The sequence below is a fragment of the Xenia sp. Carnegie-2017 genome, unplaced genomic scaffold (genome assembly GCF_021976095.1).
Source record: "Xenia sp. Carnegie-2017 unplaced genomic scaffold, XeniaSp_v1 HiC_scaffold_1, whole genome shotgun sequence".
In the NCBI taxonomy this organism is placed as follows: Eukaryota; Metazoa; Cnidaria; class Anthozoa; order Malacalcyonacea; family Xeniidae; genus Xenia; species Xenia sp. Carnegie-2017.
In genome coordinates, this window is record NW_025813402.1 from 530,359 (window position 1) to 555,883 (window position 25,525).

The following is a 25,525-nucleotide window of genomic DNA, read 5'->3' on the forward strand; positions in this document are numbered from 1 at the left end:
GCTATACCTCATATTCATCATGTCATTTTAACTTTTAAATATGTTTATGTCAAGATTTCAATTGTAGAATGATTATTATATATACTACTGAACATTGTGTACAACAAGACAACTGTCAATAAATGAGTTGTCAAGAAAACGAACCTTAAGAACCAAGAATAGCACAAAGCTTTGTTTCACATCACTGTATATGACAGATCATTCTCATTGAAATGCATCAAATTGCAATATTGCTACATAAACACAATGAGGATGGACATTTTGATGTTCACGAAAACAAGATTTAATTATTTATAGATGTTCCAAATGTGCACAGCAATGTAATTATATCTTACAATAGCTGTGCCAGGCCTAAATACCATACAATGATAAATAATCTTTTGAAAATTTCACTGTTTGATTGTAAACTGTTTTCTTCTTCAAGATAAATCCCATTTGACCACCAACCTATGTTGTCGTGACAACAACAATGAATCGAGAAGAAGGTTTGAAAGCTTTGGAAACATCTATCAAAGCCATTGAAGAAGTCATTATGAACAAGAAAGGAACATTTGTTTTACAACAAGCTGTAAATGTTTGGTTTATATTTATATGAAAAGTATATTGTATCACTAAAATGACATCCCCCTGGTGCCTCTACTGTCCTCATATCATCCTGTTACCATTTCCTTAAGTACTCCATGCTGTATTAAGATGGTCATATTCAATCATTAGTCGTTTATTTGAAAATTACAAAGACACCATCCCAATGCATTGAAATCAATAATGTTAGGACCCTGTGACATTGGCAATAATTTATGTTAACTGTCCACAAAAATTATTTTTTTCTAAAGCTAATTATGCATTGTGATATCATAAGGATGTTTTTTGCATATTGAAGAAAAGTTATGTGTCTCCAAAACAAAATAAAATAACAAAGCACATGTTCACATCATGACTGTCTCATGTTTGCTTTGTCTGACTGTGTAACTATTATCAGAAGGACATCACTTGAGTCCATTGGACATTTTACACACCTGTATGATGTATCAAAGATGTGGAATCATACAATTGACGTATGTTTAATGAGCTGCTTTTTTTACAACGTCAGAGAAAAAAATAAAACAAGCAGAGTTTGTCATGTTCTTATTCAAGTAGTACTTTATGTTTAACTTAGGAGCTAAACATGTTTCATACAAAATGTTTTATGGTTTTGATTGGTTATATGAAATGATATTTAATATGTATTACATATAATTGAACAACAGTTTTTCTATTATGTCTGTTGACATAAATTATAAGCGACACAATACCAAATGGACAAAAGCACAGTAATTTTAAAACAAAGGATTGATATGATGAGCAACAAACAGCAATATCTTTTATATTTTGTCACTTAATTTAGACAAAGTAATTGTATAACCTTTTATTTTAAACTCTCTTATAACTAAGTTAATTTATTACATGTTTGTAGATGTAGATCGTCCGGGTTGGTATAATCCTGAGAAGGACTGTTTTTGTTGTTGTTGACTGACGTTTCGACAACCTTAGCGGTAGTCATCTTCAGAATCAAATCAGAAGTAAACGTCAGGTTAGCCATATTTGTTATCTGGTTCTTTCTTACGCAGCGGTGGTTGAACCAGAGTTGTTGGCGTATGCGTCTGACGTTGCTTGCAAAACGTATGTAGTCGTTAGCAAGTTGTTCGCTCTGTCGTCCAAATGATCGTAATGAAGTAAATGGTTTGAACCAGGAGTATCGTTACATGTTTGTAAATGTAGATCGTCCAGGCTGGTATAGTCCTAAGAAGGACTGTTTTTGTTGTTGTTGACTGATGTTCAACCACCGCTATGTAAGAACCAGATAACAAATACGGCTAACCTGACGTTTACTCCTCATTTGACTCTGAAGATGACTACCGTTAAGGTTGTCGAAACGTCAGTCAACAACAACAAAAACAGTCCTTCTCAGGACTATACCAACCTGGACGATCTACATTTACAAACATGTAACGATCCGGGTTCAAACCATTTACTTTAAGTTAATTTATAAAAGTAACAGCAAGAAGTAACACTGTATGTATGTATAATATGCAAACATTAAATTAGGAGTAATTGGAAGAGCAGTTTTCCAAAGTTCATTTTACAAAATTTGCATGCTAAAGACAAGCGGTAGAAAAGCAATTGCTTCATTTAAATTATTGATCTTTACATGTATATGTTGCAGTTGACATGAAAGTTTGAACTCAGCCAATAAGGAATTTCTTCATTTAAATTATTGATGTTTACATGTATATGTTGCAGTTGACATGAAAGTTAGAACTCAGCCAATAAGGAATTTCTTCATTAAAATTATTCATCTTTACATGTATATGTTGCAGTTGACATGAAAGTTAGAACTCAGCCAATAAGGAATTTCTTCATTAAAATTATTCATCTTTACATGTATATGTTGCAGTTGACATGAAAGTTAGAACTCAGCCAATAACCAATTGAATCATGTTAACTGGAGCTTAAAGAATGTTTTCTGTATTTTGTTCAATTTGTTGCTCACCAGCACAAGATCAACACATCCATTAACACCAACAATTATACGGTGTCATATATGTAGCTCTCAGTCTCCCAGTGTTTGTGTGTTAGTATATTATTTGATTTCATCTGGATTCATGTTACTCAGATGTTTTCAGCAAGGAATCACTTTTATACACATACAAACTTGAATGGTACAATCCATGTTGCGGTCATTATTCATGGCACATTAGCATTCTATTTTCATACATACAGTGATTATGAGCATGGAATTGATTTGTTGTGTAGGACTGATTACACATTACATGAAACATAGGGGAATGGGACTTATTGGACCTATAAGTCCATGTCTTTCGCAAACTGTAATGTTTGTTTCTTAAAATATTAAAATGCACTGCTATATAAGTGTCACGCGCTCGGAAAGCCGACGGCAAGCTCGATTGAGCATAAGTATATCCACTTCAGGTGCTTTACTTGCGACGATTATAGAGACGTCCTCGCAAATTTAACATAAAATTCATTGCTATTTTGAATGAAAACTGTTTTTATTAGATAAATACTATATCGTCATTTGTCATCCAAACGCTTTGTGAAGAGTAAAATCGTCCTTCACGGATAAATCAAACGAAATATTTTTCTATAAATGAACAGAGTCAACAGAGTGATGATTTAATGAGTTTAACTTGTGAAAGCAAAACTTCCCTGTTAATTCGTTAGTTGAGTTGTCCTGGTAAAATTTATAATTCGTCTAAAACTCTTGTGGACTTTGTGGTCTAGTAGCTATGAACCCGAAATATTTATAGTTGTATAATTATGATATGTTCGTGTCAGTTTATTCCAAGGTCATGTTGTCGTTATCAAATTGATACAAACTCTTCCATAATAGGCTCTACAACACTCTCACTTTGTACTTTTCTTGGCCAACACATTACACATATTTTAAAACGAAAAGTATTTGAGATGCTCAAACAGTTATACTACGTAAAACATTTTTTGGCTCTGGCACTGTAAAGTCACTATTGAGAGCTTTTACTTATTTATTGTCTACTTGTAATAACACATTAAATGTACTCCTATCCAGCATGCGGTCAATAAAATATTCCTGACGTTAAAAGCGGCAATGATAACATGAAATCACATTGCTTTTCTAACTGAGTCAATCTCCTTGATACAAATGAGCAACCGTTCATAAAGCCATATTATTGCTATTGTTATAAAATGTACTTTTGTCACCCTGTGTGATGATGCAGACTTCGGCGAAATTATTTATTGTGGCGTTTTAGGCCGTCGTTTACACTATACCGGATTGCTATCGTAGCAGGTTGAATATTCTTTGTATTAAAAGGCAGTGAAATTGTTCAACGTCAGAAACACGATCAAATAGACTAAATCTATCAGCTTAATAAGCTTTTACTCCAAACAGTTACCCCTTTAAAACAAATGAAGATGTCGTGATGAGCGAATCCGGTATAGTGTAAACGCAACCTTATTCCTCAATACATGACCCGATGTTCGTGGTATTTACGTTGGTGGCAATTATTTGCAAGAAATATTATTTTTCGTAATCCCTAGTACCATATTTGGCATAGGTTTATGATGTAGAATAGGTTATTGTTTATGATCTTTAATCTTATTGGCTAAGCAAACACTCCATGGAAGTACGAAAGAATGTTTTATGCAGTGCGGTGTTTGAAATTAAGTGTAGATATGATTTTCGCACTTTGTTGGACAATTTAAGCAATTGTCTCATGAACCTGAAAAATTCAGGTGACTCAACGGGGTTCGAATCCCGTTGAGTCACCTGAATGAGACAATTGCTTAAATTGTCCAACAAAGTGGGAGGATCATATCAACATTTAACTCCATGGAAATGTTATAAAAGTGGTATCATTCTTCAGTGTTCCCAACAGTTGATATACAACAGCCCGACTACACATTAAACAATATACATCCACTGGATCCACGTCTTCTTCCTATATTGAAAGGTCTACACAGAATCATAGTGGAAAACTGTAAGCGTGTAAAACTGGAGACTTGACAAATTGACTTGATTCTTGTATATTTCTTTGCGTGGCTAACTTCGCTTTAAAAGAAAAGGTAGATATGACTTATCTATTTTATTTTACACTAGGTAATAAAATATTTTGCTATTCTTACGATTCGAACCATCCATTTCAACAACGCTTCGTCAAATGATAGTATGAAACAAGTTTCATACATTTCAGCATTTTTCCTGCTGGATCGTTTTTCCGATCATTTTGAACTACGTTTTTGATATCAAAAATATACTGCAGTACATTTTAGCAAAGTTATCGACATTGTGAGCTAAAATAATTTTTACTCCGAGGAAACCACGCAATTACAGCAAACCCGAGTTGTTTAGTTGTCTGTTTTTTCGCTTTTGGAAACAAAATATTCGCAATTTTAATTTATTATTATTATACTGGATGAAAGAAAATTGTTTATGATCTTCAATTTTTTCTACATTTCTATGTAGTCAGTGTGGGTCATGTGCGTACAACCCTACAATCCCGCAAATGTTTCAGAAAATGATCACGTGATATAAAGACAAATACTTATGAATTCCAGACTCAAAGATTTACTTTGCAAATTTCAGAACATTACCATTGATAATTTCTCTAGAAATGTATAGTTTCACCGTCTGAGAGTGGTGAAATTTGAAATTCGTAATAAGTTGGCTATTTTGTAGAATAGTCCAGATTATGCCTCTTTCCCTATTCTAATTATCTTTAGATCGTCATTTACAAAAGATGACCGAAAAGGTAAAAATCCTGTGTTGAAAAGAGAATAACGTTAAAGAAGATAGTTGTGATGGGCTAGAAGATGGCAACGAAAGATACGACAGTGCAGTGGAAAATGAAAGTATGGAAGATGGTGGAAATACTCGACCAATTCTAAATTTACCCATTCAAGAAACGCTTCCTGAAGAATTTTTGCTTGACCTGCAAGACTTGACAAGAGGAGATAGATGTGCGATGGAAATGCTCAACGAAGATTTGGTTTTGAATGTACCATCAACGTTAGAAAAACTTTAAAGATTTGTCAACTTCAACGTAAAATGATTTATACTAAGAGAAATAAATCATGTACATTTTTTATGATAAATAGGTTTGTGTAAAACGCAAGAACTCAAGAAAATATTTTGTTTTAACCATTCAATAATCAATGGAAGAAAGGCATACTTTAATCTTATGTACTAATGAACAATGTAAAATAATTTGTACGTTTTTGTAAATCTCTCTTAATAATATTTATTTTAATGTAATTATTAATATTTATTGAATGGTAATTTTTTAGTGCTGTCATTTCATGCGTTATAATATATAAACCAATGATATAAACTCATGCATTCCTATATAATTGTTTCCATAGAAATTATTTATGATGCTAGTTTGCGTCGTGAGACATTGTCTTCACGATAAAATCGACTGAGTGAAATTTTTAATTTTAGCAAACCATCCTCACTACCAATTATGTATTTTTCCATTGCCAAGTTTATAAATCCTTTAGTATTTACTGCCAGTTGTAGATTCGATAAAAAACAGAATGTTTTGAAATACTGTTTGTAAGGGCTCTTATAATGATTTCTATTTTATTTTTTCCTATCACAAGTTTCCAATTATTGTGATGACGACGAATAGCTTTTGTTTTGTGAATTAGTTTAGACCAGTTTAGCCTTCTCTCCACTTATTTCAAATGATTTCAAATTTCAAACACGTAACCTAAGTCTCTAATATGTATTGAATATTTATATATAGTCAATGGCGCGGTAAATTTATAGTCTTTGTTATTGTGAATTGTGAAGATGAGATTCAGTGTTTTTTTCGACAATGACTTCACGAAAGCGTTGCTACAATGGATTAAAACATGCAAAACAACATATGATATTATTTTTCATTTTATTCGGCGTACTTTGTGGATTTTTACTTGGTGCTTTATTACATGGCAATGTTCAGTCGTCCATAGATCCAACACCGAAGGAATATACAATGTACGTTTCGTTTCTTGGTGAGATTTGTGTGAGAGCATTAAGACTTTTGGTTCTTCCTTCGATTGTATCCAGCTTGCTTTTGGCAGTCGCTGAATTGGAGTCAAAACAGAGCGGAAAATTGGGAAGAAGAACATTGCTGTATTGTCTTATGACTACAATGTTTGGGGAGTAATTTGTTTATTTGCATTTAACCTGGAAATGTTAACGTGAAAGAACCAGAACCGAACAAAGAAAAAGTTGAACCAATACATTCTGTGCTTGATCTTACAAGGTTTGTGCAAAATATTCATAAATTTACTGAGTTTCCGCCCTATTTTTGTTTTTACTGCAAAAATCGTCTTCTACGTATAAGTTACATTTCTATCAGTTAACGACAGTGCTTTTTACTTTTTTTGAAGGCAACTTTATTTACTATAACGTAAATGCTACAGTCGCAAAACTATGCAAGTGTACGACATTTTCGAGCGCATACGGTAATCGCGTTATCGCAATATTCACTAGATTCTTAATCTTCTATTTGTGACAAACTTGCCTTAAGTACAAGAGGTGGCTATAACTTTCTATCTATTATTATATTCATATTTGACACTTTTTATTATGCCATACGAACCACAACTACTAAAGTGATAAACACCACAAGATCGTAATGCTATGTTATAGAATACCCGTCCACTCACTATCTACTTATATAATATGCCTTGTTCTTTATACTTTTTTCTTTATTTTGACCATTAAATGACACTAAATGATACTTGATAAATAATAATTGAGAACTAAACGATATTTTATATAATATTTTATATAATATGCCTTGTTCTTTATACTTTTTTCTTTATTTTGACCATTAAATAACACTAAATGATACTTGATAAATAATAATTGAGAACTAAACGATATTTTAGTTTAGTGATAAACACCACAAGATCGTAATGCTATGTTATAGAATACCCGTCCACTCACTATCTACTTATATAATATGCCTTGTTCTTTATACTTTGTTCTTTATTTTGACCATTAAATGACACTAAATGATACTTGATAAATAATAATTAAGAACTAAACGATATTTTAGTTTAACTTAAGCCTGTATGGGTGCCTTTAAAAATGGACGGGTATTCTATAATCGCTCCGAAATCTTAAATGGATAAGTTAATCTGAAACATAACCTTTACAACAATGACATTGAAATATAAAAATTGAAATAAACCTTCCACACTCTACTCATCACACACTCAATTTCACATCTCTTTGAGACAGTGAGTGGAAGGTTTATTGAAATTTTTGAATTTTAAAGTCATTGTTCTGTGGGCTATGTTTCAGAATAACTTATCCATTTCAAATCGTTTTATTTCACAGCTTTTAACCTTTTAATAACGAGATCATTGTTAAGTGATTATTGCTGTCATTAGATTGTTTCATTCCTAAATAGTTCATCTCTAAACAAGTTAATTATGACGGGCAATTTTTAGAACATTGACCGCAAGACGTAAAATTGGCCGTTTGATTGTAAATCACGATTTTAATCTTCCGTGTCGTAATATTTCGCATTTTAGGCTCTGGTCCACTGCTCACTGCGAAATTTAACTGTGAAATGTTAAGTAAAGAAAAGGTTGCTGAATGCTATGTATCTGATCTTCAAAGTATGTAAAATGTCTTATGAGATATTTTTGCCTATAGAAAATTTTACCATGTTAAATTTTAGCGACGAAGTTCGCTTTCCATGTCAGTGAATATCAACCATATTTATAGCACACTAACTTGTAAGAACGTATTCTTTGGAGACAATGATTATCTCGTTATTATATTCCCTGGAAAACACGTTTTATTGAGCTGGTGGATCATGGCTTGTGTATTCTAATTTCTAAAGCAAAGTTCAATATTTATAATTTCTTCACAAACACGACACGAAACGGGCATTACACGCGACAATGGAAAACTGCATAGTCAATTTAGTCAAGTAGGACTTCTGCTTACCCAGGGCAGGCTACACTGAAAAATTTTTTTGTGACAGTGTTTTCTGTAATTTTCCTCTAAAACAATTATATTGTTTCTTCCCTTAATACGCTCTGTCCACAGATCTTATGATACACTGTCCTACATTCACATAACACACAGTAACAAAAAACGACACTGTTTAACTAAGAACCATTCTGTATATTATGGACAATTTGCACAGGATTATGTCGTTCGCTTGGAACTCGTCGCGCCATTTTTAGTATCAACCAATTCATTCTGGTTTCGCTGAACTTTTCTTCGATGTGTTTCCTTGCTTTTGTGGAAACGTCTCAATTGGTTGCTTCACAGCTGTTGAATAATTGTTTCAAGACATTTTTGCGTCAGACATTTTTGCATTTCATTGTTTACGTTCCTTCCTTTTTGTTATGCTCATTGATTTGTCAACTTCTGATAAAAAAAGAAAATTCTCTCCAGCCATTGACGGATTATCTTGTGTGGCTTTCGCAACAATCAAATAGACTTGGTTTTCAATTTCAAATACTTACAATGTAGTAAGAGGTGTACTAACAGAGGGATTTCCCTAAATGAAGCATGACTGTTGTACTATGGGATTTTGCGTGAGTCAAACGAAGTTTGCATGAGTATATGAAGTGTTTGACTATATGGAATATTTATAGGCCATGCTGTTTCTTCACTTCATAAAGCAGTTGGTGATCAATTAAGCTTTTGTGTCATGTAGCTGTGGAAGAATGAATGATTTAAGTTGTTAAAGTTAGTCAACTGTATTTACATTCGATTTTATACAAAGTAAGGAAAAGAGCGAAAAAACGGTGAATAAATCCAGTGTTTACTTGAATCAAATACGGACGAGAGGAACATCGCTAGAGCTTGGAAAAAGCACATCAAGACGAAAATAATTCCCGTTCACAAAACGTTCCAGAGAGCATTGAAGAGGATCAAGGAATGGAATCTGGAGGAGAAAGTCAGGCTGAATATTTAATATTTTTACTCGTACTTTTATATTTGGAACTTCTTATTGAATTGTATGATTTAAATCCTCCTTCAATTCCTGATGAACTATAAATATCTATAATTTGTACAAGTGCGCTGTGAACATAATAATAATTGAAATATTAACTAATTAGAACAAATGTACTTTTCGATGTCGTATTTTCTATTTGTGAAAAAGCAAACTTTTATATGTCCTCCTATATGCCCCCATCTTCCCTCCCATATGCCCTCATTTACATAAAATATGTAATCAAAATTTTCCAGATCCACAGGTCAAAAAAATGTTAACGCGCTGAATACGTCACATCACGACAGAAATGAACTATAAATATCTATAATTTGTACAAGTGTGCTGTGAACATAATAATAATTGAAATATTAATTAATTAGAACAAATATACTTTTCGATGTCGTATTTTCTATTTGTGAAAAAGCAAATTTTTATTGCCTCTTATTGCGCTCTTATGCCTTATTTACATAAAGAATGTAACCGAATTTCCCGCTTCCACATGAGACAAATATAACCGCGCTGAACACGTCACAAACCATTTTCACGACAGACATCGAATAATAATCGGCGAATACCGATAGTTTCCACCGGATGTTTCCGAGAATCGGTAAAGTCAGTCATGAAAACTCAAACTGTAAACTTGTTCGTCTGTATTTAAAGTATTATTGTTTGAGGTTCTTGAAAAGTTTTCAATGAAAAATGCAACTGATTAAACAATCTGCGTTATATCTTTGTACATATTTTGTGCCATCATCAACATAACGAATTGTTTGTATTTCTATTTCAAAATCGAGCGACGTTTAATATTATGACTTCATTTAGGTAAGTTCTATTGTACTGTAATCATTGAGCATCGTTAGACTTTATAAAAAGATCTTTACTCCTTTTGAATTTTAAAACTGCTTTATATTTATGGCAAAAGTTTGCTGAGATTTTTTTTACGATTGTAACATGTGACAGCCTGGGTTATGTGTTTATTAGCATAATTATCAGTCAGCCAAGCTTTTTTGAAACCATTATGAATCAACATTAACATCATCTGACCTCGTACATGAACTGTTCTTAACCAATAGAGCTATACCTCATATTCATCATGTCATTTTAACTTTTAAATATGTTTATGTCAAGATTTCAATTGTAGAATGATTATTATATATACTACTGAACATTGTGTACAACAAGACAAATGTCAATAAATGAGTTGTCAAGGAAAACGAACCTTAAGAACCAAGAATAGCATGAAGCTTTGTTTCACACCACTGTATATGACAGATCATTCTCATTGAAATGCATCAAATTGCAATATTGCTACATAAACACAATGAGGATGAACATTTTGATGTTCACAAAAACAAAATTTAATTATTTATAGATGTTCCAAATGTGCACAGCAATGTAATTATATCTTACAATAGCTGCACCAGGCCTAAATAACATACAATGATAAATAATCTTTTGAAAATTTCATTGTTTGATTGTAAACTGTTTTCTTCTTTAAGATAAATCCCATTTAACCACTTACCTATGTTGTCACGACAACAACAATGAATCAAGAAGAAGGTTTGAAAGCTTTGGAAACATCTATCAAAGTCATTGAAGAAGTCATTATGAACAAGAAAGGAACATTTGTTTTACAACAAGCTGTAAGTGTTTGGTTTATATTTATATGAAAACTATATTGTATCACTAAAATGACATCCCCCTGGTACCTCTACTGTCCTCATATCATCCTGTTACCATTTCCCTAAGTACCCCATGCTATATTAAGAGGGACATATTCAATCATTAGTCGTTTATTTGAAAATTACAATGACACCATCCCAATGCATTGAAATGAATAATATTAGGACCCTGTGACATTGGCAATAATTTATGTTAACTGTCCACGAAAATTAGTTTTTCCTAAAGCTAATTATGCATTGTGATATCATAATGATGTCTTTTGCATATTGAAGAAAAGTTATGTGTCTCCAAAACAAAACAAAACAAAATAACAAAGCATATGTTCACACCATTTACACAATGACTGTCTCATGTTTGCTTTGTCTGACTGGGTAACTATTATCAGAAGGACATCACTTGAGTCCCATTGGACATTTGACACACTTGTATGATGTATCAAAGATTTGATATCATGCAACAGACGTATGTTTAATGAGCTGCTGTTTTTTGCAGCGTCAGAGAAAAGAATAAAACAAGCAGAGTTTGTCATGTTCTTATTCGAGTAGTACTTTATGTTTAACTTAGGAGCTAAATATGTTTCATACAAAATGTTTTATTGTTTTTGATTGGTTATATGAAATGCTCTTTAATATGTATTAGATATAATTGAACAAATGTTTTTCTATTATGTCTGCTGACATAAAATTATAAGCGACACAATACCAAATGGACAAAAGCACAGTAATTTTTAAAACATACGATTGATTTGATGAGCAGCAAACAGCAATATCTTTTAAATAGGATGTTAAGACAAGATATTATATTTACAAAAAGGTGTTAAATTACTAATAAAGGAAACGACATACGACATTCATACGACATTCCTTTCACGAGAAAACATGAGCCCAACAATATTGACCTGCTCACCACTGTGTGACTTCATAGCTCAGTTGGTCAGAGCACTGCACCGGCATCGCAGAGGTCATGGGTTCGAATCCCGTTGAGTCACCTGATTTTTTCAGGTTCCTGAGACGATTGCTTAAATTGTCCAGCAAAGTGCGAAGATCATATCTTCATTTAATTTTTGTTTTAACATTGTCAAAAAATAGCGCGACACGCGACGCTACGCCACGCTACGCATCTATTCTGTGTTGTAAGTTTCAAGAACGCATTCTGTTTATCAACGTGTTCGCAGTGCCGTTTCTTAGCAGCGCATTTTGATTGGTTAAACCGGATGACGTAATAACCGGACAGACCGAACTCATATAATAGAGATGATTTCTGATCACAGTGCGCGGGATTTAAATTGTGACTAAAAGGTGGTAATTGCTTGACTTCGCTCGATATACTCAACAAATTAAAACAATTTTCAATTCTTATTTTTTCCTATTTTCGGTTAACTGGATTTCCCGATAGCAGGTAAGTCTGACTTTTTTATTACATTTAGAACATTATGCTTTGACAACACATTATGTTATACGTTCACGTTTTACTCGAGCTGAATTTTTTGTCCTCATTTAGCTAAAGCTGTGATATAAGTTTTGATTTATTGTTATTATACTTAGTGAATTTGTACAAAATTGCTGGGATTTGATTTCCATTGCGTAGTACTAGCTAGTTTTCGCTAATTTTAGTACGTTGGCATTCTTTACATTCACAAAAAGAGTGAATGCACGGTGGCCCAGCCGCATAATGCTAATGCACCCTGCCGTCTGCCCTAGTGGATAAAACAAGGAGCTCACTCCGTTAGAACAATGTTTGATTATATATTGCAAATACAACGAAATTTGCAACAATGCAACGAATTTAAAGCATAGTAATATTCAATTGTCTATTTAAATCCATTCTCATTCTCACTTCTGTTGGGGGCTATGTTCATACTTGCATGCAATTTTCTACGCTGCTTTATTTATTTTGCGATTCTTGGGAATGTTGCAAAAATACTTATTTGATATAACTAGGCGCTCACTCGGCCAGAAAAATGTTTGATTATATTTGCGTCTTGTAATAGTTGTTGTCAAATGCAACGAATTAAAGGCACCACTTGTCTCAGAATCCCTCTTTCCTATACTTGTTAAACGATCGTGTATGAAATACTTTGGTTGTCTGTAAGATTAAAATCAAATTTTAAACATTATCAATTAACTTTTAAACTCTTGCATGGAAAAGTTCCGTGAATAAAGACTTCTTATCTTCATTTTATACAAACACAGCCATGGATAAGAAGCCTGATGAAACTTTGAACAACACGAGACGTTCAGAAAATGAGCAAAATAACCAAAGCAATGGTGAGGAAAATATTCAAGATCGTCTTGGAGAAGTGACAGCGGAAATGGGAAATGGTACTAGAGGTTGTGCCTTACAAGAGAGAGTTGTTGAAGAATTTAATTTTTCGCCTTACATACCAGAGGAACTTTAAATGGACTTTAGATCAACCTTAATATTTAGAAATAACCACTCATCTTATATGCTTTATTTATTTGTACGTTAAACGTAAACACTTCATTATACATTCTGTTTCAAAAACAAAAACTTTCAAGGACATGAATGCTAACACCTTGACCGCCTTGTGTAATTAATTGACAAACAATTTATGTAGCTTTTTTAAAAACTTTGTACGTAAACTTTTGTACCTATATATTCATTTTTTTTATTTGCGCCATTGTTGTCTTTGAATGGAATGATCATTTTCGATGTAATCAGTTTTAACTGTCGTTTTAATAACGAACTCAATTACCAAGAAGGTATTTCTTGGTAATTGATTTTAAGACAAGCCAAATGATTATGGTAAATGTTTTTAGAGGAAAAAGACATTTTTGGGTATAACAAGACAGTAACTTTAAAAACCATAATTTTTATTAATTGTGGTTAATTTTTGATTGATTATCATATTGAATTTCATAAATAATTAGTAATGATAATTATTCATTGCGCTCGGCCAGGGGACTGGGAACATTGTGAATTGGTTTTGTATTTATGAAAACTGACTTGGTAACATTGAAAATGAACTGAAATTTTTTTTCTTTGCTTTTCTCTCATTATGGTAAAACAAACGTTATCCTCTCTGTGGCATTTCGTTATTTGTGTCTTAATTTACGACCACAATGGCAGACAATGTTTGCTGGCGTTTTGGGGAGTAGTTTAGTTATTTACATTTAACCTGGAAATGTTAACGTGAAAGAACCAGAACCGAACAAAGAAAAAGTTGAACCAATACATTCTGTGCTTGACCTTACAAGGTTTGTGTCAAATATCGATAGGTATATAATGTTTACTTTATGTATGTATTTGTTTGTCTGTTAAGTTGACTTTGTAAAATCAAAGTTTAGATTGTAATGCAATCATTTACAAATAAATTGTCTTATTTTCTCTTACTCTTGCATGAAGAATTTCGTGTCAAGAAAAAGTACCGATCCTCAACGTTTTTGTAATAAATCTGTGTATCACTTTATTCCATGTGCATACACTACGCCCCTAACACCTTGTTATCATCTGCATACCATCATCAAATCATCTACATACATGTTTGTAAATGTAGATCGTCCTGGTTGGTATAGTCCTGAGAAGGACTGTTTTTGTTGTTGTTGACTGACATTTCGACAACCTTAGCGGTAGTCATCTTCAGAGTCATCTTCTTTGACTCTGAAGATGACTACCGCTAAGGTTGTCAAACGCCAGTCAACAACAACAAAACAGTCCTTCTCAGGACTATACCAACCTGAAGATTTACATCTACAAACGTAACGATCCGGTTCAAACCATTCACTTTATCTACATACCATCACCAAATAATCTTACCATCACCTAATATCCTTATTCAAACCCCCTATCAAGCTCATACCTTCCCTAATTCATTTTTATACCATCTTTATACCATCTTCATACCATCATTGTTTATTTTACATATTACAAGTAAATTGCTCATTCAAACCTTCACAACACCACATATTTTTAACCTTGATCATTCATCAACAAGAGCTTAGCAAACTACCTTGTGTTTATTTTGTCAGTTCTTCTCATTATGCTGGCAAGCCAACAAAGGTCAGAGGGTTGAAATGTACTTGTAAATCCTATTGCCATGCCTTTGCATTCATACAAGAAATTTGTTGATTTCAAATGATAAATTTAAGCTATAAATTTTTATCATTGATAATCATTGTTATCTGTTTAGCCAAAGGTTGTCACAGATATGGATGAAGCAGACTTTGCAAAGGAACTGGAAAAACTTGAACGTCAAAATGCAGAAGTTGATGGTGATGATGATTATCCTGATGATGAAGAAAAACAAGATGAAGCATAAATGATTGTGGATGGTTTTAAAACTTTCTGTGTTTTATTTTTATCATACACGACCTGCGGTTGCCTTGAACAACAATTCGTTTAACTTCAAACTCAATTCAAACCCTATACATTACAGACATCAATTATTTTCTATTGACGATCCGAAATAGATATTTCATTGTCAGTATTTCGCGTTTTAAAACATTTTCAGAGAGAATGATAGATTGGCTGACAAGTGCTAATTTAATAACAAAGAAGTTAAACTTTAACCTCTATTCAAACACCATTCGGACATCAATTTTTTTCTTGTGACTATTCAAAATAATATTTCACGCCCATGTTCAATGTGTTGTGTGAAAATTTTCATAGGTTTGCTTAGGTTAAAGTGAAGTCTATAAGAGAAATTAAAATTGACATTAGTTTGAACCTCTATGATTGAGTATATCTTACTTGTGTATCCAATATTTATCCAAGTATAGTTAGTAGTGTACTGTGTTACACAGTGGAGTGTCTAGCCTCTAAAATTGGAAGAGTAATATTTATATATGAATACTATTATGATTATATGAAAGAATGTTATATGCAATGCAGTGTTTGAAATTAAATGAAGATATGATCTTCGCACTTTGCTGGACAATTTAAGCAATTGTCTCATGAACCTGAAAAATTTAGGTGACTCAACGGGATTTGAACCCATGACCTCTGCGATGCCAGTATAGTTCTCTAACCAACTGAGCTGTGAAGCCACACAGTGGTGAGCAGGTCAATTTGTTGGGCTCATGTTTTCCCGTGAAAGGAATGTCGTATGAAAGAATGTTACTGTAAGAGCACTGTACCGGCACCGCAGAGGTCATGGGTTCGAATCCCGTTGAGTCACCTGAATTTTTCAGGTTCATGAGGCAATTGCTTAAATTGTCCAGAAAAGTGCGAAGATCATATCTTCATCTAATACTATGATTCATAGAAAATAATTGATTGCAAAGGAACTTAAAATATAACTGAGCACAAGAACATGAACATTTCATACTCCCCTACATTGAACTATCTATGTCACTGACGGAGACAATTAGTGAGAATGATATAGTGCTGAACTAGTTGAAGCTCTGAACACAAACATTACTTGATGTGGGATTTGAATAACACGAGTTTATTGTTTTATTCTTTCCATCTCCACAATGTTCGTACTGTGGAACACATTGCTTTTCTAACCGAGTGAATCGTCTTGATGCAAATGAGCAACCGTTCATAAAGCCATATTATTGCTATTATTATAAAATGTACGTTTCTCCACCATGTGTGATGCAGACTACGGCGAAATTATTTATTTTGGCGTTTTAGGCCCCGTTTACACTATACCGGGATTGCTATCGTTCGAATCCACTGATCTGATAATAGACTGGATTTAGCTTCTACAGGTAGCAAAAGTGAAGCCTAATTATATATGCAAAATGCACTTCCGGTTACCACAAGAAATAAATATTACTATACAAATGTATGGCGGATAACGTTTACAAACATGAATTTTCGAATATTTAAGACCTTTCGCGACTCCTTACTAACCTCAAGTATTAGTCATGGATAAAACAGGTTATGCGAATCGATTTGACATCAAAATGATTCCGATAGCTGTAAAATATCGACGTTAGTGTTGATTTAAAAGTTGTGCATGCGAGAATGTATTTTGTCCCATCGTTGCAAATGCAAGATAGTTCACTGCTCGCTTTCCAATTTCTGAGGCAGTTATGATCTAGTATACGTTTCAGTTCTTTAGAAATGAGGTGAGTTACTTTTTTTATCATTCTTTCTTTATGTTGAGAGATTGTTGACATTTTATTTTTGCTGTAACTTCATTTTTTCATGAGCAAAGTACTACTGATGCTTAAACAAGACAAGTCTCTTTAGTTTCTTTCGCACTTTATCTTTAGTTTCCATTTCTGTAGTTGTTTTTCTCAAATGGTATAGTCGCACTTTGCGCTTAATTATTCAAAGAAGTATGATTTTCATTGACATTAAAATCTAACAAATGCGTTCTACACACATTAGGACACTTTAGTAAACTGCTTTTGAAACATCAAGGTAATGTAGCCAGCCAGGTATGAATTTGCAGGCCCTCTTTATAATCATCTTGGTTTTGGTTTGTCCCTTAAGTTAATTTAAATTATCTACAGCAACATATGACTGTGTCCACGGTTTATAATTATAAGTGTGTCCAATTGTATCCAGTATATCAGTTTCACTTTGTCTTGTGCTAATTCCTTTACAGCCATGAATACTGCCTCTCAGCAACAGTTTATTGTCTACACAGCTGTAAATTGGTCAACTGTCGGATTATTAAAGTCACACTTCACAAGTGGAATAAAGCTCTTGTCTTTCTTATTACTACAAGACTCAAGAGTGATGATGAAACTGTTGCTGAAAAGGATTGTAATGTCAACTGCAATTCATATTCATACCATCCCTAACTACATTCATATCTTAAGAATAATTTTAATGTTTTTTGAAAAATATTTAAGGCATTAATATTACATTCATACTAACTTCTGGAGTTTGCTTAGCACTTAGAAGAGGAAAATAAAATTTAGAGCAAAAAATGAGATTTTAATTTATATTATTTCTGAGTATAAGAACATTATTTTTGAGATCAGTGTGAAAAAGGCACTGATCTGATAATAGATCAGATCAGATCAGTGGAAAAAGGGTGCGGAATTATAAACTGGCGCTGTTTTCATACACAAAGTTACTGCTTTCAACTGTGATTCTGAATTCTTTAAAAAATTAAAAAGTAACTGTGATTTATTCAAAAAATGGTTAGACTAGGGATGCGATGTTGTGCATTCGGCTGCAACAAAAGACATAAAAATAAAACAACTGAGTTAAATCGGAGTGATAGTGATGGCTCACCTGACTGTATCTGAATTTAAAAAGGCAGTAATATCTTACATGGCTGGCTATGTTGCCCAGATGGTGCAAAAGAAAATAAACTGTCCTGTTTGCCATGAAGCAGTCGGTTCAAGAAACTACAAAAATGAGTCTGCTTTCCTGACTTTAAAAGACAGGGGTAATTTGTTTAAGCCAACAGCAAGTGTTATAGTAATATGCAATGAAACAGAGAGGTGCTTTCAGAGAAAGTTGGCAGCTACAGATGGGAATTTACCGCAAGGGAAAGGAATTCCTGATGCTATTGCTTTGTCTGTAGTAAAAGGTATAGATTTGAGGACCACATTCAAGGATCTCGATGCACACATGTTGGATACTACTGTTCACGAAAATAATATTTACTCATTAATTAAGACCATATTTAAATGCTACAGCAAGGTGCGACTATACCATTTGGGAAAAACAACTACAGAAATGGAAACTAAAGATAAAGTGCGAAAGAAACTAAATAGACTTGTCTTTTTTTAAGCATCAGTAGTACTTTGCTCATGAAAAAATGAAGTTACAGCAAAAATAAAATGTCAACAATCTCTCAACATAAAGAAAGAATGATAAAAAAAGTAACTCACCTCATTTCTAAAGAATTGAAACGTATACTAGATCATAACTGCCTCAGAAATTGGAAAGCGAGCAGTGAACTATCTTGCATTGGCAACGATGGGACAAAATACATTCTCGCATGTACAACTTTTAAATCACCACTAACGTCGATATTTTACAGCTATCGGAATCATTTTGATGTCAAATCGATTCGCATAACCTGTTTTATCCATGACTAATACTTGAGGTTAGTAAGGAGTCGCGAAAGGTCTTAAATGTTCGAAAATCCTTGTATGTAAACGTTATCCGCCATACATTTCTATAGTAATTTGTATCTCGCCGTGGTAACCGGAAGTGAATTTTGCATATATAATTAGGCTTCACTTTTGCTACCTGTAGAAGCTATATCCAGTCTATTATCAGATCAGTGATGACTACCCATAAGATGGACTTTGTACATCACGCCATATACTTTCTACCGGATTTACGTAAATAAGCATATCAATTACAATATTATAAAATGACGTTCACCGTCACGGACAATCATTTGAAGCGATGGCAGCATTTGACGAAGACGCTCATTTTTTAAGAAGAACAGTTACAACTACAATCTCTGATAGAGGCGGCGATGCAAGACGAAGCATTTTCAACTAACGGCGGCGGTGACGACGTCGATGGAACATTACCGTTTCTTACACAAGACACTTTCAAGACGCCTGAGAAAGCGGTGTCGGTGCCGATAGAGATTCCAGATAAAGATGATATTTTAGAAGACCGTGGAAACTTCGCATGTTGGAACGGAATTCAATGTGTAAAGAATCCTGTATTCGTTCTTAATCGGCGGCGATTTTATATATTTTATTTGTTGTACCAAGTACATATTGTATATATTTATGTGTTGAATGAAAAGAAAATATCCAACATTTTACTTCTCAACCTTTTAAAAAAATTTTATGGTTCAAAGACATGTTTGTTCCTACATTGCTCTATTAGTCACAGTGTCTAAGAGTTTTCTGTGAATTGCAGAATTTAGACATTCGTATAGACAAGCACATTTAGACAAGCGATTGCCTTCTGTGTTTCATTCAGCCTTCAGACACGCGACTCAAGCGATTGCCTAGTGTGTTTCAGCCTTAACTGTTCAATCACGTTAGTTTGATTTCGATTTAAGTAAATAAAATAATAATGAACAAAATTAAATTATATAAACTCTTCAGAATCATTCAAGTTTTTAAACTTTCAAACATCAAATTTTTCATGCGCAATTTTTTGCATCATGGATCAGGGGCCTCCCCTATATTTACAACTATATGAATATTTCCATAATTTCGTAATGGCACGATTGAAATGAAGAATAAAGTAAAGTTATTTAAAATGCTGAATTTATCATAGGATGCTTGACACGTGTTGATTAGTAAAAGGAAAAGGTTGGATGAAATAGTGATATTTACACGGCAAATAAGTGTGACAGAGACAAAGTTGAATATTACACTCAATTTTCTCTAAAACTCAAAGAAGCCTTAGACACACGCAAACAGATCTTAACAAACAAATTCAACATTTTAATATAATTTTCTAATTTCCATAATTTTGTAATAGCACGATTGAAATTATACATTTAACGGAAACGACACCTATTTTTAAATTTTTTGTTGCAGACATGTTTCGGCAAACTTATGCCATCTTCAGTGCGGTATAATGAAAAATCTGACAAGTTTGAAATTGTGAATGCATTGATAGAAACACATTTATAGAAATAAATTTCAAGTAAGATAAATACAAATACATTCGAGTGATTCGAGGTTAGCGAATGTTGGAAGAATTGGCGACTTTCGTCGTCATAGATTGATGTACACCTAAATATTGCCAAGTTCACAAACCATTTACTGGTTAAAGTAAATAGTTTGAAAACGGAGTATCTTTACATGTTTATAGATGTAGATCGTCCAGGTTGGTATAGTCCCGAGATGCACTGTTTTTGTTGTACACGCACATTACACATCACTACTAAAAATGCTTCGCTTTGGCTTTATGCCATGTACGCCTTTCTGTCTTTTCTGCGATTGGCATTCGACTGGATGAATGTGATTGGTTAAGGGGAACAGTTTTGCTGAGTCTAGAAGTTTCTGCAAGGCAGTGATATATTTTCGTGAATCTTGCCCGTCGCCCAGGCAATATTCCCTTTGAATATGTCGAATAGATGCAACAACTCAAGCTTTTGAATAACGAAATTTTATTCCCTGGCAATGTTTATCAAAACGTATATCGCTCACTCACTCAGACTCTCTCTTCAACTCATTTACAACAAAACATCAATCAAAATTCTTTTAAGCCTATTGGTTAACGAAATTAAACAACTAAGGAGAATTTGTCTCTCTGTCAGTAGGACATTCAATTACATAACTTATTCCCAACACACTCCCCCTATACATCTGAAGATAAGATGTATATCTAAATGGATTACTGTTCTAGGAAGTGTTTCAAATCTCTTCGTTTTCTTCGTCAGCAATCGATTTGATGATCCCCGCTGCATTTTCAGCTGCCTTACGCTTTGGCTTGAATGGTTGAGCGTCTGGATTAAGATCAGGTCTCTCTTCATGGCTCTGTCGATCACAAGCTAATTCCATTGGGTAAAGCAATTGAACTGGTCGTTCTAGGTTTCCATTTGGCGTTTTCAACATTACCCCACGTATCACTCCATCTCTTCCTGGATATGTCTCTATAACGATCCCAAGAGGCCATTTCCCTATTCTTTTCGTTGGATTTGATCAGCACGACGTCTCCTACGTTTACAATGAACTTTTAGTCCCATGACTCATGTTATGTCGTTCTCGCAGTGCAGTGAGGTATTCTTTCGACCATCTTTTCCACAAGGCTTGTTTGCAAGATTTCAAGTATCTTGCCCTCTTACGTAAGTCCGGATCACTTTCGACCCATAATTTCTGTTCTGGCAGATGATTGGATCTCTGGAATAAAAAGAGCTCGGGTGTCAACACCGGCAGTTGAACATCGTCTTCAACATAACTGAGCGGTCTTCTATTGATTTGCACTTCAACGTCAAGTATCACTTCACACAGTTCTTCCCACTTCAGATTTGCGCCTCCAATTGTCTTATACATCGCTTGTTTGACAATTCCTATCAGCCGCTCGAACTGCCCTCCCACCATGGTGCTCGGGACAAGTTAAACTGCCATTTAATGTCGAATTCCTCCAAATAACCTTGAAGACGTTCCTCCTTTCGTAAAGTATCAATCCACTTCGCAGTTTTATGAAGGTGCCCCATTGTCTGAATAGATCTTCCTGGGTCTTCCCTCCGAGCAATGAACCGTTTCAAACTTGGTATGAACGTGGAAGCAGATAGGTCCGGCATCATGTCCAAGTACACTGCTCGAGTTAGACTACATGAAAACAGCGCCAGATACGCTTTGCAATCCTTGCTTGACTTCCCTTTGTAACGTATTGGTCCCGCGAAATCTACGCCAATCACCTCGAACGCTGTTTCGCCACAAGTCCGGTCCTCGGGTAACTTTCCAGGAGGGTGTGGGAACTGATGTCGCTCGATATCTTTTACAACCAAAACACTCCTTTCTAACTTTCTTTACAAGGCTTCTTAACTTCGGTATCCAATACGTCTCTCTTACAGCAGCCATTGTCAATCCAACACCTCCATGTAACGTTTCACGATGCAACTTTTCCACTACTCTTTGAGCTAGCAAGGAATCTGTGGGAAGGTAGATAGGATACTGACCCACAATTCGGCCACGACATTCTAAAATCCCTTCTGTATTGCGCGTAAGATTAAGTTCTTTGCATTGTTGCTCGTACTTTGGTTGTAATTGACCTTGCTTTTGGGCTTGTTTGACAAATTTCATCTTAGCCTCTTCAATCTCGGTAAAGGATAATGGTCCTGTTCTCTTTTCCCCTTGTGTACAATTGTTTACGAACCTGAAGAGCCATGACGACACTCTTAGAGCTCGTTTAAGTGAGCATTTTCTTAATAACTGTTCCAGAACATCACCACTGTACTGTTTTGTTGTCATTGCGATACTTTTTTGGGAGACTGTCGCTTCTGCTTCTGTTGCAGTAGTTGGAGTTGTGGTTATATTAGTTGGCCATCTGCTCATATCAGATAACCATTCTGGACCGTAGAGCCACGTCTGATTTAATTTCCCACCCTGCTGGCCAAATCTGCAGGATTTTCGGATGTGGGTACATATCGCCATTTTATTTCAGGATGTTGGTGTATCTTACGGACACGGTTTGAGACAAACTGCTTATACTGGCCCCGTCCAAGTATCCAATGCAAGGCGACAGTGCTGTCTAGCCATGCAAAACTTTGCGGCCGTGACAAATGATCCAAAGCGTTTCGCACATTCACAAGAAGGTTCGCTGCCATGTGGGCTGACACAAGTTCTAGCCGTGGAACAGTTAGGTCCTCTTTTGCCAGACGACTTTTACCAGCAACTAGAATTTGAGTAGTTCCCGATTCTTGATGAATAACTGAGTACACTGCAGCTCCTACACCTTGTGTGCTAGCATCCCCGAATGCGTGCAGCTCTAAAGACTTGATTGGTTCTCGGAACCCAGCTAATGATCGCGGAACACTTACTTCACACGGAAGATTGCTCTCCCAGCAGTCCCATCGATACTTCAAAGAATGGCTTAGCCGTACATCCCACAAGAGCTTCTCCTTACAGATATCACGATAAATTATCTTTCCCTCTAGAATTAAGGGTGATGTAATTCCCAAAGGGTCATAAACCTGAGCCAATCTACTCAGTACTTCACGTTTCGTTTTTGCCGATTTCTCTGATGGGATCACTATGGAAATCTCGTCACTTTTCTTTTCCATAACAGTCCCAGCACTTTAGATTCTCCAGATTTAGTTCCAAGTTGTTGTTTTGCTAAAGTTTCTTCTTCATCATCCTTTTCTTCTTCATCTGCTTCAAGCTCATGGGCATTTGAGTTCCACTTATGTAAATTGAAATTGGCGTCGTTGAATACATCGATTGATTTCCTTTTCCTTTCCTTGGCTTTGTCTACTGTTTGTCCCCCACTAAGCAGATCGTCGACATACATAGATTTCTTCAGTTCCTCAACGATATCTGGCATCTTTGTTTTCCAAGTTTCTAGGTGATGCTCTAGCACTCCCCCAAGCAGAAATGGGGAGCAAGTTAGGCCGAAGACGACTCTTGTGAATCTATATGTCAAGGGTTCAGGTTGACTGTCACTCTTCCAGTGAAACCGTAAGGCATCTCTTTCTTGTTCTTTTATTCGGATCTGGAGGAATGCCTTTTCTATATCGCCACAAAGTGCAACTGGAAATGAACGATGATGAACCAATACGCTCCAAAGCTTATTCTGTAACGGCGGGCCTGGGTAAAGGCAATCATTCAAGGATGGAGCACTTGGAGTCGCTCGAGCGGATGCATCGTAAACTACACGGATTTTCGTTGTTTGTGCAGCTTCACGTATCACGGGTTTATGAGGTAAGTAGAACTCCCTACCCACTGGGGGCTCGGTTACAAGTTCAACTACCCTTTGCTGACTTGTTCCTCAATAATCCTGTTATACTCACTGGCCATTCCTTCCCTGTCTAATCTCTTTACAAGACTGTTGAGGCGTCGCAAACTTCCTTCTTTGTAAGATGGTAAGGGAGGATGGTTACCTCGCCACAGTAGACCAGACTCGTACCAACCTTCTGAACTCCTGACCAATTGCTCCTTAAACTCTCCATACACTGAGGTTTGATCGTGTTCTGAGGTGTCGGCAAGTCCTAAAACATCCAACCGGCACAACTTCTCATAATCCTTTTGAGTGGTTTGTGTTAGTAACATATGATTGTGATCAAATTCTTTTCCAGGGGACATCACGAACCATCCCAGCTTGGTCAACTCCGCGATAGGTTCGCCATCTTTACCTATTCGGGACGATTCTTTGTTTTATTCTGGCATACTCCCTCCCCAAGAACTACATGTACTGGAAGCTGAGCCTTCGTGTCACCATCTTGGATATCAACCCCTTTTAAGTGTGAGTATTTGGAAATCATATGGCTGTATTGGGGGTTTTTTACTGATAAAAGTTCACTTTTTTCCACTTTAATTAAATCTACTTCCATACCAAACTCTCCATCGAGGGACTCCACTTTAGTTGCATAGGTCTCCAGACGTTCTACACTACTACTCAGGAGCATGTCCACTTGTTTTGTTGTTATGTCAGCAGGTTTCATGCCAAGGACACTTACCAACTTTGCAGATGCATACGAGCTGCCAGCCCCAGAATCAACTAACGCTCTGCACATGATCCCATTAACCTTTACAGTCAAGATTGGGAAGACTCCTTCGTTGGTTTTTGTTGCAGTCATCAGGGTTTTCTTCCCCATTGCTTGTTCACACAAAGAAGTATGATGCCTTCTCGCAATGTTGACAGGTTATTTTACTTGTACAATCGGCTGCTCTATGCCCTTCTCGGTACAGTTGAAGCAGCGGCTTTTTGCCAATATTTGTTTCCTTTCGTTGATATCCGTCACCTTTGAGCAGTCAACTGATTTATGATCGTTTGCATCGCAATATACACATTTTCGCTGACCGAATTTGGTGTTGAATACTCTT

General features: G+C 35.1%; 3 protein-coding genes and 1 long non-coding RNA gene across 7 annotated transcripts in view; 2 read left to right on the top strand and 2 right to left on the bottom strand.

Annotated features, from left to right (window-relative positions):
* LOC124441010 (eukaryotic translation initiation factor 2 subunit 1-like) overlaps nucleotides 1-15,961 on the top strand; it is a 33,904-nt gene extending 17,943 nt beyond the window's left edge. For 3 of the 4 annotated variants that reach the window (XR_006946852.1, XM_046991447.1, XM_046991439.1), the window contains 2 exons: nucleotides 425-568; nucleotides 15,328-15,961. Coding sequence is in view for 3 of the 4 variants with exons in the window: in XM_046991447.1 (XP_046847403.1) it covers nucleotides 470-568; nucleotides 15,328-15,456 (228 nt within the window). In the remaining variant the exon portion in view is untranslated. Of the gene's footprint in view, nucleotides 1-424; nucleotides 569-10,145; nucleotides 10,317-10,993; nucleotides 11,138-15,327 lie in introns of those variants that run through there. The other variant, XM_046991431.1, reaches the window with a different exon arrangement.
* LOC124440513 (eukaryotic translation initiation factor 2 subunit 1-like) overlaps nucleotides 1-25,525 on the top strand; it is a 150,028-nt gene that overhangs the window by 83,300 nt on the left and 41,203 nt on the right. The window lies entirely within an intron of this gene.
* LOC124441142 lies at nucleotides 15,476-16,788 on the bottom strand. Its single transcript, XR_006946887.1, has 2 exons — nucleotides 16,558-16,788; nucleotides 15,476-15,829 (listed from the first exon to the last, which is right to left on the bottom strand). It is a non-coding gene; the product is annotated as an uncharacterized LOC124441142 (long non-coding RNA).
* Nucleotides 23,008-23,766, bottom strand: LOC124437308. Its single transcript, XM_046987320.1, has one exon. It carries the CDS (start codon nucleotides 23,764-23,766, stop codon nucleotides 23,077-23,079), a length of 690 nt encoding a protein of 229 aa, XP_046843276.1. The 3' UTR covers nucleotides 23,008-23,076.

Bases quoted from the DNA above. Each gene is read 5' to 3' on its own strand.
- LOC124437308 (XM_046987320.1), bottom strand. From the start codon at position 23,766: ATGGAAAAGAAAAGTGACGAGATTTCCATAGTGATCCCATCAGAGAAA.